We start from the raw sequence: 14,066 nt of genomic DNA, 5'->3' as shown, positions 1-14,066 counted from the left end.
TAAGGAAGCGGCCAGGTCGCCCATGTCATGTCTGTTTATAATCTCTCAGACTGCCCGTGTTGTTTACCAGCCATTGCTTCGACTGGACACTTCGGTGTATCAAACATACTCAAAACATGCGCCAAAGAAAATTAATAAGTGTCAAAGCTATTGAAAGTGATTTAACCTAATCTAATGGCCTAAACTAATGACCCTCCATACTTTCAACCTAACTTAACCTAATCCATCATAACCAAACCTTACTGTGCCTGAAGTTGGGATTTCTGTGAAATATTTCATTGAAGATCCAAAACCTTCAGGGCAAAGTTCAACTCTGTAAGAACCTTAAAGAAAAAAAGAGAGGATCTTACCTTAATATGCAGGAGAACAAAGAGCATCTGCAGCCAGTAGGAACTTGAATGCCATTTCTTGCAGTTGTATCCTTGATTAGCAAATGGCTGAGTATTAACGGAAGCAGTTGATGTAAATCACTGCAAATAACACACTTCCACTTAAGTAATCGTACATTCTGGACAAGCCATTTGGAAATCGTGCCAAAAGTAAAATGTGCATTCACAGCGCTTGACATCCAGTGATGGATATGGTGATGGTGGAATATTTACAGATTCAGAATCCTAAATAACATCTTTCTGAGGTAAGTTAAAAAAAAAAATCCCCAGTAGGTTTGGTAATCCAGAAGAGATGCCAATTACCTTTATTTCAATAGAAAATGTGGAGAGGTTGAACACGTTTGGTAAAGAAGTAATATTTACTATCGCCATGCAGGCATTTACAAAGACATAAAGTTCTTCATTTAACTTTGAGTTGTTATCTTTAAAAATATACTGGAATTGTTATAATGTATGCTATAATATATTAAATTTCCTTTGGTTTGATGGATAATCCATTAGAACTCTGTCACAATTTCCCTAAGGTGAATTTTGCAAACTCACTCTGAAAAGTGTAGTTGTAGTTTTTTCATCCTTATGAATGGGACTTTCTCAGTTGGTGCAAACTGCTTGGTGTTGTATGTCTTTAAGATGAAGGAATTATTGTCAGGTGCGTCTTCACGAGGAATGCTCGTGCAGCCAGAAATCTGCTCAAAAAGTTTGTACAATGAAGCTGAAGTTACTACTGCCTTGAGTGTAAGGGCTTTAGGCTCGGCACTTCTAATCCAAAATATTTAATTAACTACTTGCAAACCTTTGGTCACAAGGAGGTTGAAAGTAGCTATTTGTAGCCAGGCACATGTGTAAGGGGTGGCCACAAACAAATCACCTCACATGTCCCCTGCCATTTTGCTGCCTTCCTCCCGACTTACACCCCCCTCTCTCACATAACTCTCCCTCCCTCCATCTCATCCTCAGTCTTCCCCTCCACCTCCCTCTCACTCTTAATTTGCTTTATTCCATTCTCTCCACATGGCCAAACTGCCTGAGTCTATTTCTCATAATGCTTTCAATCACATCCACGCTACAACACTCCATCACTTCCTTATTTGTCAGTCAGTCTCTATGGAACTCCACATTCCCCTTTCAAGTAACTCATTTCCACTGCAGTCACACTTGACGTTTCTTTCCAAGATGGTCCAAGCTTCACTTCTGTACATTAGAGTGGGGATCACTATTGTCATTTGTCATGCAGCCCCCCCCCCCCCACTCCCATGCTCACTTCCCTATTGCTTATGCTGCTTTCCTGGAACCATTTTTCCCTGTTGTGCCCTTTCAGTCACTTCACCCATGAAACTTCCGTCCGTACTCATCACAACCCAAGTACTTAAATCTGCTCAACGTTTTCCATTTAGCTACCCCTTATCCAGCCTCACTATGCATTCAGTGACTTCATATCTTGTGAAGACTTTGATAATATTTGTAGTGCAATATTAGTACAAATTGCATGCAAATATGATGTGAAAGGTTTGATGTAATTTTAAGTATATAGCTACTTGCTAAGCAATGGTATGTTTCAGCTTGGCCATAAGTAAGGAAAGTATAATCTGAAAGCCTGTCCATCTTTTCAGAGTGTTTTAGTAGTTGCCTGTTATTTTCTGTACACCTGAATCAAAGTATGACATTGTTCAGCAGGTACTTAACTGTCTGAGGCACGTTGATGCGAATCGCATTGTTTGTGGTTTGGTATATAAATGCATGTATATGCGAATCGCGTTAAGAAAAAAAAAAAAACTCCGTCAAAAGGAAAGTTTTCGGCCAATTTGCGTCAAATTTTGGTGCTATCTAGTGGGTGCGTCTCTTCTAAGGTAAACACTTGGCAACACTGTGACTGCTCTGATGAGACAATGTGCAGCAGAAAAACCTCAGTATCTCACGACCAGCAGGGCTGAAGGGTAGCGTTGCTGTCAGTCGTCCCTTAAATCCGCCATTTTCCCCATCCCACCCGAGGCAGAAGCCATTATTGAAATATTGTGATTGTACAGTGTTTTTTAGTATAATGTGAAGTGATTGTGTCTATGGAACATAGATACAGTATATTGTTTGTAAAGCATTAGGGCCCGTTATCGGCTGTTAGGCCTAGAGGCAGGAGTGTGGTTTGTTGTAACTGGGGTTCCACTCTGCTTCACCCTGCCTGTAAATGATGAGTATTTTACCTTTATAGTAAAGCCAATACTTAAATTTTGTGAAACATACTGTGCCTGGATTAGTGAAATAACTGACCTACCATAGCAGGCATGATGTATGCCATAGAGATATGCCCTAGTCCTAAGGAAACAAGCGGTCACGTATGCCATAGAGTCAGGAGGGGAATAACAGAGGAGGTTGGGATGGAATCATGTGATAGTGTTTTATATTGCGTATGGCTTAGTGTGAAATATACACATAAAATATGAAATATACACATAAAATAGTGCAGCGAGTGTTCGTCGAGAAATATTGCGTGCATTGACTGACTTAGCTCAAACCTAGCGAAAGTATCGGAGACAACAAATGTGTCACACAATCACAGACTTCAGTGAAAAGGTATTGTACCAATCTCAGACAGTGCTACATTGCGTATGGTTTAGTGTGAAACATACGTACAAAATAATGCCGCGAGTGTTCACCGAGAAATAATGCACACATTGACTGACTTAGCAAAAACCTAACACAAGGATAAGAGACAAGAAATATGTCACACGTATGTATGTCGTGCAGCGAATGTTCGTGGAGAAATCTATTGTGTGCATCGCATTTGTTAGGCAAATGTAGTGCAAGGAGGAGAGAAAAAAGTACGACACACACACACACACACACACACACACACACACACACACACACACACACACACACACACACCGAGAAATATTGCACACATTGTCTGACTTAGCAAAAACCTAACACAAGGATAAGAGACAAGAAATATGTCACACGTATGTATGTCGTGCAGCAAATGTTCGTGGAGAAATCTATTGTGTGCATCGCATTTGTTAGGCAAATGTAGTGCAAGGAGGAGAGAAAAAAGTACGACACACACACACACGCGCACACACACACACACACACACACACACACGGTAGAGGTTGAGGAGGATCGTAAAATACTGCAGGAGGATTTGGTTAGGATACACGATTGGAGCCGGACGTGGGAAATGAAATTTAATGTAAAGAAATGTAAAATATTGGAAATGGGTAAAAGTACCAGGAGGCCATCACTGAATTATTTGTTGGGTAATGAATTAATCACAAAAAGGAGAGAAGAGAAAGATTTGGGAGTGCTGGTCCAAGATAGTTTGTCACCAGAAAAGCACATTAACAAGATAGTTGGAGAGACTTGTAAACTCTTGACTAACATAAGAGTAGCATTTCATTATATGGATGAGGAGATGATGAAAAAATTGATAGTGGCCATGAATCGCCCTAGGTTAGAATATGCAGCGGTAGTGTGGTCCCCACACAAAAAGAAAGATATAAACAAGATTGAGAGAATACAAAGAACAGCAACCAAGATGGTCCCCAGTCTGATAGACCTGTCATACAGAGAGAGGCTGGAAAAATTGGATTTGCCTTCCTTAGAGGAAAGGAGAAAGAGGGGAGACATGATTGCAGTGTTCAGGACCATGGTGGGAGTAGATAAAATTGACAAAGAAGATCTGTTTGTATGGGATAAGAGAGCAACAAGAGGACACGGAATGAAATTGAAAAAGTCAAGCTGCTTGAAGGATATCAAGAAATATAGCTTTCCTTACAGAAGTATAGACTTATGGAATAGCCTGGACAAAGATCGTTCAGTCTAAAAACTTAAACGAGTTTAAAGCTAAATTTGACTTATTGAGGAACAGCGACGGAAACCCACAAGCATAGTACATTCCGTGTATACCACAATTAGATATACAGTATTAGGTAAATACTTAAATATTTGGAACGACTTAGAGGTGGTGCATGAGAAAAACATTCATGTGGGTAAAGGTAGACTTGATAAATGTGGATATGGAGACAGGACAACACGAGCATTGCTCAATTCCTGTATACTACAAATAGGTAAATACACACATACACAAAGATCTGTTTTTATGGGATAAGAGAGCAACAAGAGGACACGGAATGAAATTGAAAAAGTCAAGCTGCTTGAAGGATATCAAGAAATATAGCTTTCCTTACAGAAGTATAGACTTGTGGAAGAGCCTGGACAGAGAGATCGTCCAGTCTAAAAACTTAAACGAGTTTAAAGCTAAATTTGACTTACTGAGAAACAGTGACGGGAACCCACGAGCATAGCACATTTCCTGTGTATCACAATTAGGTATATTAGGTAAATACATAAGTATTTGGAACGACTTAGACGAAAAGGTTGCGCAGGAGAAAAACATTCATGTGTGTAAAGGTAGACTAGGTAAATGTGGATATGGAGACAGGACAACACAAGCATTGCTCAATTCCTGTATACTACAAATAGGTAAATACACACACACACACGCAGACTACGGTACATAACTCCTCGTCTTCAAACCCTTCAAGGTCCTGCCAACATCTCAACACCTCTGGAGGAAGTGATTTATCCGTATTTTGTTGATTTGTATATTGACCTATTTCTATGTTTTTTACACAAGTATTGTTTTTTACATTGACACATATGAGATAGAAAAAAGTTCAGCTTCAATATCACTACCTAGCAAAAAAGACTGGTCGTCATGTTGAGTTTCTGAGAGCCCTATCAAAAAGCTTATGATATTTTACGTGTTTTCTTTGAGTAAAAAAAGAAAATAATAAAACCTAATGAGCGAAGATATGTAGGTGTGGGTGAGGCAGGGAAAGGAAGTGTTTTTTATCTAGCTTGCCGGCGAGGAGGAGTATTCTACATTGTCGTCCATTTACTCGAAAACTATTGGACGTATCGATTTCCTTTAAGAACCTTGATAAAGATAGTGAATTCTATATATGTGCAGGACATAACAATGTAATATCTGTGATGAAAAGTCGTTGTTAGGTAGGCGGGAATACAGTAGAAGTCCTATTTTTCGGCATCTATGGGACCAGACAAGTGCCGAAATATCAAAATTGCCGAATTATCAAAAACCCTACCCACTCAGTACCTTATATGTTTTGGTGAACATTGTCATCACTACTCATATCATTACAAATGTGTCTGGAGAGAGTACTGTATACTGTTTGATACTGTACAATACTATAATGAATACAGTACTATACATGAATATGAAAAATAAAGAAATTAGTGAACATACTCTATATACAGTACACCCTCATTATCGACTTTTTTTAATTGACGGATTTGATTATCGACGGTTTTTTTGTCTCCTGGGAGTTAAATTATTATTATTAAAAAAATAAAAAAATAAAGAATTGTATTGGCACCTCCTAGCAAGTTTGCGCGCCATCCTGCCAGGTGTCTCTGGCTGCTCGCAGCATGTTCCCGCCGACCCAACAAACAACAGCATCAGTACACGTTTGTCTGTTGTTCTCATATCGTGTTCGGCCACATCTATCGTGCTTTCGCGATCATCAAGGCTCCGAAGCGCCCTTGTAACACTCCAACTGGAAATAAGGCAGCTAAGAGAGCAAGGAAAGTACTTACCTTGGAAGTAAAGAACTAAATATTACAAAAACTTAGAAGTGGAATGAGCTATGCAGCGGTTGGTCGCGAGTATGGCATGAATGAGTCCAGTGTTCGTGGCATAAAATGGAGAGAAAAAGACATTAAAGATGCTCTGGCTTCATGCACACCAGGATCGGCTAAAGTAACGATGCATGTGAGAGATGATGCCTTGGTGAAGGTGGAAAAGGCACTGAATATTTGTACTGAGGACTTAAACCGTCGACACGTGCCGCTAGACTCCCAGTTCATCAGAAACAAAGCAAAACAACTCTACGCTCGGTTTGCTGGTGAAAGCAGTGGTGTTGGTGAAGATAATGGTGATGAAAGTGAGGCAGGTGAAAATAGTGATGATGGTGATGAAAGTAATGACGATGGTGATAGGCCTAGTAATGTTGGTGCTTCTAGGCAAAAGAAATTTGCAGCCAGCAAGGGCTGGTTCGAGAATTTTAAGAAAAGGTATGGCCTACATAACATTAGGATGACTGGTGTAGCAGCTTCAGCAGATCAGATAGCAGGAGAATCGTACCCACGTGACTTTGCTGAACTTATAAGGGAGAAAGGGTACAGGCATGAACAAGTGTTTAATGCGGACGAAACACGCCTGTGGTGGAAGAAAGTGCCTAAAAGAACGTACATTTCGAAGGAGGAGAAAAGTGCGCCAGGCTTTAAAGCAGCAAAAGATCGTGTGTCTGTGCTGTTGTGTGGTAATGCAGAAGGACATATGATAAAACCCATGCTCCTGTATCATTTGTTATAATGTTAAAGACGAGTTGGATTTTTTGTCAATAAAGGATATTTCTTGCAAAAGTTAGGCAGAGATTAAATATGAAATATACGAGCATAAGGAGAGTTGAATTTTCCTAAAAGAAGATCCTAGCGAAAGCTAGGCTAAGATTCATCTTTGATAGCATAAACTGCCATACAGTCGTGAAAATTTAGGTCTGGGAGAAATGGAATATCAAGAATGAAAGGAAGCTCTTGAGAATGAAAGTAAATAGGAGAGCGTGGTCTCTCTGGTATGAGCTAGCAGCACTGGCGTGTGTTGTGAAGATCGGTGCGAACAGCTGATCTAACGTAACACTTGCCCCACACTCTCAGTTATTAGAACGTATGAATGACCACCACTGCTGCTTTCGTTTTTTTTTTTTTTTTTTTACACGGTTATGTAAACATATGGATGGCTACAACTGCTGGTTTCGCCTTTTATTTTTAGATGAAGTGAGGTGTAAGTGGAGAGAGAAGTGATGATACAGCAGCCATTACAAGTTGAGGTCCAGTGTACGACCACTATGCATCAACATCAGAGATTATGCTATTTTTTCCATAATTCTTTACTTAATATAAGTAGTTTTATTATGATATTCAGTTTTTCAATTGCCTAACTAATTTATTTCTAAGAAACACTAAAACTAAACTCCATATTACATACGAGTGATTGAAGGGATATTAAAATATACTGTATAAATAAAGGGTACCTGACCAGACGAAAATCGGTATCGACGGTTTTAGGCATCGATGGGTATCTTAGGTACCTATCCCCCGTCGATAATGAGGGTGTACTGTAAATGTAATGATACAGTAGGCCTACAAGTTCACATGCACTTACCTAAACTTATAGTCGGTTCCTTAATTACATATGTACAATAGAAGGGGTTGATTGGAGTCTGCTACTGCTGGAAGAAGTCCCCAGCAGTAGAGGGGACGAAAAAAATCGGAAAATCTGCCGAATGATCAGAGATTTTCGTAAATGGGACTATTTCTCAAAACTGCCGAAATGGCAGATTTGCCGGGGAATTGGATGCCGAAGAATTGGACTTTTACTGTATAAAGGTTATTGTGCGTGCATGACGAAAGCGCAGCACGGCTGTGAGTACCCAGAAGTTAGTTGCGATTTACTCGGAAACTATGAGGCCTATCAAAAATCGGCGGGCCCATTAGAAAGCTAATGAAATTCTACACAAGATTATGAAATAAAAACATAATGTGTGCGAGAAAACTTTTGCGGTAGAGCTCCCTGCACAAAAAGCAGTCCCCCCCAAAAAAAAAGGGCTTTCAGTTTTTGGCTGTTTTCTAGAAAACTACAAATCATATCACAACCAGACTTTCTCATTAGAAAGCTGATGAAATTCTCTATCAAAACTTCTAATAACATTTTTCTGTATGATGGAAAACATTTGAACTAGGATGTTGGGAAGTGAGAGTGATGTTCGGAAATGTTTATTCATGGTGGCCTGATGTACTTTTTCTTTTTCTTTTTTCTTTTATTTTTTGTTTATCGGCTAGAACAAATCGGTGAATGAGAGATGTAGGTTTCATGCCAATATATAGAGGTTTGGGTGGCGAGAATATGTGTTTTAAGCGGCACGTGGGTGGGCTGGCAGGGACGGGGGTGGAGTAAAATCGTGTGTCGGCAAAACTTATAAAACTTATGCATGCACGAGAGGGTTAACACTTTTGCAATCAGACCCCCCTGCAGCCAGCAGAACCCTTCCACTTTCCCCCCCCTCCTCCCGTCAAGCACTTTAGTTTTTTCTTTTCTGATCATTTTTTCACCCCAAAATATTTGGATTGGCAGATTTGTTTTTATACTGTCAGAAAGCTGAGACTTTGTAGAATAAGATGAAAGAAAAAAAGTTATTGCATGAAGTACAATTATTATGATGAGTATAAGTTGAAAGAGGACATAAGAATGTTTATACCACTTCTTTCTAAGCATTTTTTTGGTTACCTTTTCAAATTTTTCCATGAATGAAAATTGTATCACCAAACTGGAAATTCAATCAGGCTAACATGAGACCAAATTTCAGGACAGTAGATGCAGTTCCTGATTTATGGTGAATATTTATTTGTCTGGATGTGGGTCAGTATCCAAAGAGCTGTTTGGATACTTTCAGGTTGGACACGGATCTGCATCCAAAGAGCTGGGTGGACACTTTCAGGTTGGACACGGATCTGTGTCCAAAGACCGCAAAAGTGTTATTATATTAAAGCTCATTTCACAATATTTTTCTTTTTAAAACATAATTAATGCTGTTATCAAAATTATCATTGTTGATACTTTCACCTACCTTGTAGCCCCAAGCGTGTAAGTTGCCATTTCATTATCCCTGGTACAGTAAACTCTCAGTTACGGTATCCGGTGTAATTCAACCACGCCCTACGCTGTTTAAAGCAAAATGCTGGATATTACATAGTACCCCCCCTCCCCAGTGGCTCAGTATTCAGTGTTGAGCCGGTTATTGCATTACTATCCATCTCGAACCCCAATCCTATACTCTTTCCCATGAGTAAATGATGAAAATTAAGCCTAAAATACAATAAATGATACAGTACAGTAATACAGCGCTGGTTGGCTACTGTTTACGAGCTGGTTGATACACCTTAACCCATGGATTGTGCAATTCCTTTTTTTTTTTTTTTTTTTTTTAACCCCGTGGTGTGCAAAAAATGATTTTTTTTTTTTTAAATATAAACTTGAAGATAAACATCCAGGGGGCGGATTCTGAAAGCTCAAAAATCCTCTCAAATCCACCGTCTTTGGGTGTAAGAGCAATTTTTCACTTAAGTGCATATTCTGGAGCCCTAGAAAACGAGCGTAAACCCTATGCAGCGTTGTCAATTCTCCTCGTAGAGTTGCGCCATGTGAGGGGCAGCCCTAAGTACATCGTAAACCTTATAACTCTCCTATTTTTACAAATGTTGTAGCTCAGACATCCTCCAAATCCTCAGAAATAAATCATGCATCAATTAATCCTTAAGTGCATACAACTGTTGGGATTTTTCTAAAAATAATAAGTACAAGTGGCAGCAGATCGTCGTAGAAGATGCCAGAATACTATAACGGAGCAAGTACTACTTCAACATAAGTGGTAAAACTAGCATTGTCGGCCAATATTGCCTTTACTGCAAACAAATTACAACCTAATGATATAATATTCACAAAAATTCAATTAAACAAGCCAGTGTAAAGAAGAAACTTGTCTAAAATATGGTTATAGCCTACATGACACAATGTCGAAAAAATCATGAATCAGCGCACTTATTTCTTCCTCTGAGAAGTTCACTGCCCTTCTATACATAATATTTTGGTGGTCCTCCACTGCTTCAATACCGTCGTGGAAATTATGACTGGCAGTGTGGAAACATCGTTTGCTACCACTATGATGTCATACTCTGGTGTACTGTGATTGGTTACTCAGGTTTAAATAGAGAAACCTTCCGCTCCTTGATTGGTCAACACTTGCACTGGCACAACCTGGTGTTGGTCTTAAGATTGTCGTACAGCATTCTCCAGAATACCACATCACAACCGAGTCATGCCTCACCTGTTCGAATGCCGTGTCGGCTGAAGGATACGACGTTATCACAGTCAAGAGTAAACGCTGTAATCAAGTACATTTGGCAATGCACTAGTGCCTAAAATTAGGGCAGGGTGTGAAACAGGCTGTGGTAATATGCCATACTGATCCGACCGTTTGTTTCGCAGATGTTTGCGAAAAACGATGGGTCAAGGCCCCTGAAACGCATAGTAGGTATAGCGAAGCTGGTATTGTTCATTGTGGCCCGCTCACAAGTGGTTTTCTTTCAGGGAACAGGTAGACAAACTCATGGTATATCCAATAATTTTCTAACCAGTATGCAATAAACAGTATCAGCTCCTGTATTGCACTTACTATATATCACTTATATGCACTTGTAGAACTTATAAAATACATATCTTAGCATAGACTTATATCTTAGCACTTTCTATAATTCACTTACAGTATCACACATTTCACTCATTTATGAAAATACACAAACTTCTGCACTGCTGTACACTATTTACACTTCCCCACACACCTGCTCAGTATTCATACCACTCCTGAAGGGCCTGGTTGTGGAGATTCTGCCCTTGAAGTGGTAGGCTGAGGTGTGGGGGAGTGCTGGAGGAAGATACGTCGGCAAGCAGGCGGCAAGAGTGTGGGGGAAATGACGCTGTGGCGTATTTTTCTGCAGATGACCGCCAGGTCTGCGGTCACTTTCCCAATGTCCTGGGTCATATTGCGCCTCCTCATCGCCGAAATCATCACTCTTGTAGATTGTCTCTTCCTCCTGGAGAAGTCGGAGAGCGAATAGGGGTTCGAGGGCGAGAGGTCTCGCTCTCCACATGGTAGCTTTTTTTTTTTTTTCCCTCCTTGGAGGATGTACTCATGCTGATTGTATGAGAGGAGACGGTATGGTCAATGGCATGTCCTATGGTACTATCACTAAGCTCTGTACCTAGCACTAAGGGCTGAACTTTCGTGGGGGTTGATGAGGCAGTCGGCCCTTTGTGCGGTGGGATGGAATCAGACGATGTCAAGGAAGATGACATGGCTCCTCTCGCTACCATTGCCGAGTACAAACAGAACCGCGCAACCGCGGTGTACCTGGGGGTCGTACCTACCCTGTAGGTATCACAGAAAATGGGCCCAAGCTCAAACAGTGACGGGAAGGTGAGTGCGGTATATTAAGTCAACCGGCATCCCTCTGTGTCCTGAATCTTGTCGTGCTTACACGTCAGCCAGCGGATAGGGGTTAAGCTTCGAGGGGTGTGGATACTTGGGAGGAAGCGGTACTTTTGACAGGTTAAACTTGGACTTCCTGTAGTCACGAAGACCCGGCATCAGTCTGACAGCAGAAAGCAGGTTTTCATAGTCTATGCCGAGGAGGTAGCCTTCTAAGAAATTCAGACGGAAAGCAAAATGTCTGGCTTCAACAAACTTGGCAGTGGCACGAGGCTTACGATGGGTAATGTGCTGTTGCAACACCTGAAAGTCAAGGAAGTCCTGTTCCATGCGTATAACCTCATTCCCACCATGCACAGCTGCTTCAATCACATCACAATAGCTATCAGAGTGATAAATTTTACCCACACTGTGGATTGCTTTTTCAATGTTTCCAAAGGCATGATCACATGCTGTGAAACTATGACCAGGAATGATAAGGAAATGGTCAATTTGTTGCAAACAGCCACTGTGCAACTCAGAAAGGTAATTTAACACCACATTAAGATTTTTATTTTGTCCCCTGCAATTATCACTGAACACCACAAATTTCCCGAAATCACCTTTTGCGTACTTCACCTCAACCCACTTCCTCAAGCATGTTGCACTCTCACATGAACCACGCCCCCCAGTCACCTCATCCCAGTCATATAGAATGTAGGCTTACCAGCTTTCATGTCAAAAATGCATAAGTTATACATCCATATTTTTCTCTTGTAGTAAGCTACATTAGTTGCAAGCATAGGAATAGGGAGTGTCTGTTGCAAGTCCACACACACTACACACATGTCGTTGTCTCCATGCTGAGCTACCTCCTTCTTTAACGCCTGTCCTATTCCTGATTGATCCTTGTGGGTCTGGAGCTTTTCCTGCAGCGCACGACAAGCGTCGTCATCACCCTGATCCTTAGCTGCCTTAACAGCTGTAGTAAGTTGATCACCCTTTGATCATGTATCTGTCTTGGGTGGTCTGAAAGACAGGCTAAAGTCACTGTTGAAGACCTTGTGGTAATAACTTTCCTTAACACATTCTTCCTGTGGGTGTTCACGCTTCATCCACGAGACATACATCCTATACATCTTGTTCACACTCAGATTAGTGTCAAGATACCGCCAGTAAGGACTCTTAGCCCGTGTGTAGTGGCTTGAGACAGTCAGAAGTGATGCTATGTGCTTCTTCACATGTGCAAGTTTGTCTCTAGTGATCCATCTTGCTTGGGGGTGTCTGCCACGTTGGTCACCTGTAGGGGTTCCAGATCCTGTTATAGCCTTGAGAGCTGTATCAATACATCCCTTCTTGATAGCCAGTACATTAAGGAACCCCTGCTTACACACAGGATACGATATACTGCTATATGTCAGCAGACACTGAAGGGTGTACGAATGTGCCTTGCCGGGATTGTCGGGTTTTTGTTTTTGTGTGACATTTCACTGGCATTTTTGTGACGTGTTTCTGGATGAACGTGTTCTGCAGCACAAAATCACCAAGTTCCCAGAATTCCTTGTGAATTGCTTGACGTACAGGTGCAGGAATCTTGTCGTAGCAGCCATCAGAGCAAGGTGGGCCCTTAAATTTAGCAGGCACCTGTTGCCCAGTACTCCTGCTTGTGTACTGCAGGCCGCGAATCCTCCTCATCTTCGCAACATTCTGCTTCCACTTCTCAGGATGGCGGCCTCTCTTCCTCCCTCTGGATGGTCATGCATCATCACTGGCACTACTGGTATGTGCCATAATAACGGGGAATGCTGATTTCCCAAGAAAATATCACTCAAAATCATCCAGGTGATGAGTACATCCAGGGCCAGGTGTAAACACGGAACTGAAGAGTGCACCGTCTCACACGGTCTGTGATTGGCCGAGAGCAGCCTACACGGTACACAATGTGTCATGCGTCACGCCATTGGCTTGCTCAGCCAGTCACGACGGCCGCTGATGTGGAGGCACTTAGCCAAATTTGTGGCCAACAATCGGAACGCTGGGGAGTGGCGAGGCAGTAATGCCACTAGAAAATGTGCCTGTATTGGATTTTCGACCTTATGACCGTAGGCATAGTTAGTCTAGCCTTCTGTCTCGATGATGGAGACTGCTTGCTGAATCATGTCCCACTAACTTAGCAACCATGCCATTCATTGGGCAACATTAGCCAAGTGTGTAGAAAAAAAGGTGAGGTCGCGATATGGACTACCACCACTACCTTTATAGAAATGCTATTTTCGACCTTCTGCTGGCTGCATATTCAGTCAGACTGTGTTCCACCGGATACTAGGATGGTGACTCAATTTTGAGAAAAGTGGGGCTTGACCAACTCTGTGAACAGGGGCCTCATATAACTAATGCCAGGGTAAATTTTTTTTTTCCTTTACACAAAACTTATTTCAGAAAAAAAAAATAAATTAATAAATTATCTATCTATCTATTGCCAGACGCCTCAGTCCCGTTTGGGGTGGCCACAAACAAATCGCCTCCAAGTCGCCCTGTCCCCCGCCATTTCACTGCCCTGCTCCCAACTCACACCCCC

The 14,066-nt window shown here is 41.4% G+C and overlaps 2 protein-coding genes across 2 annotated transcripts in view; one reads left to right on the top strand and one right to left on the bottom strand.

The window, feature by feature from the left end:
* The window catches only part of LOC145404982 (uncharacterized), a 77,941-nt gene extending 64,758 nt beyond the window's left edge, over positions 1-13,183 (bottom strand). The window contains exons 1-4 of the mRNA XM_080276485.1: positions 12,995-13,183; positions 12,617-12,870; positions 11,559-11,891; positions 8,912-8,975 (exon numbers count right to left, since the gene is read on the bottom strand). Of these exons, the coding sequence (XP_080132611.1) occupies positions 8,912-8,975; positions 11,559-11,891; positions 12,617-12,870; positions 12,995-13,183 (840 nt within the window). The remainder of the gene's footprint in view (positions 1-8,911; positions 8,976-11,558; positions 11,892-12,616; positions 12,871-12,994) is intronic.
* The window catches only part of LOC145404833 (uncharacterized), a 48,749-nt gene that overhangs the window by 873 nt on the left and 33,810 nt on the right, over positions 1-14,066 (top strand). The gene's annotated exons all lie outside the window — the stretch shown is intronic.

This window comes from Coenobita brevimanus, chromosome 65 (assembly GCF_032717465.1).
Source record: "Coenobita brevimanus isolate Jiangsu-jjx chromosome 65, ASM3271746v2, whole genome shotgun sequence".
Classification (NCBI taxonomy): Eukaryota; Metazoa; Arthropoda; class Malacostraca; order Decapoda; family Coenobitidae; genus Coenobita; species Coenobita brevimanus.
This window is presented reverse-complemented; position numbering and strand designations above follow the sequence as displayed.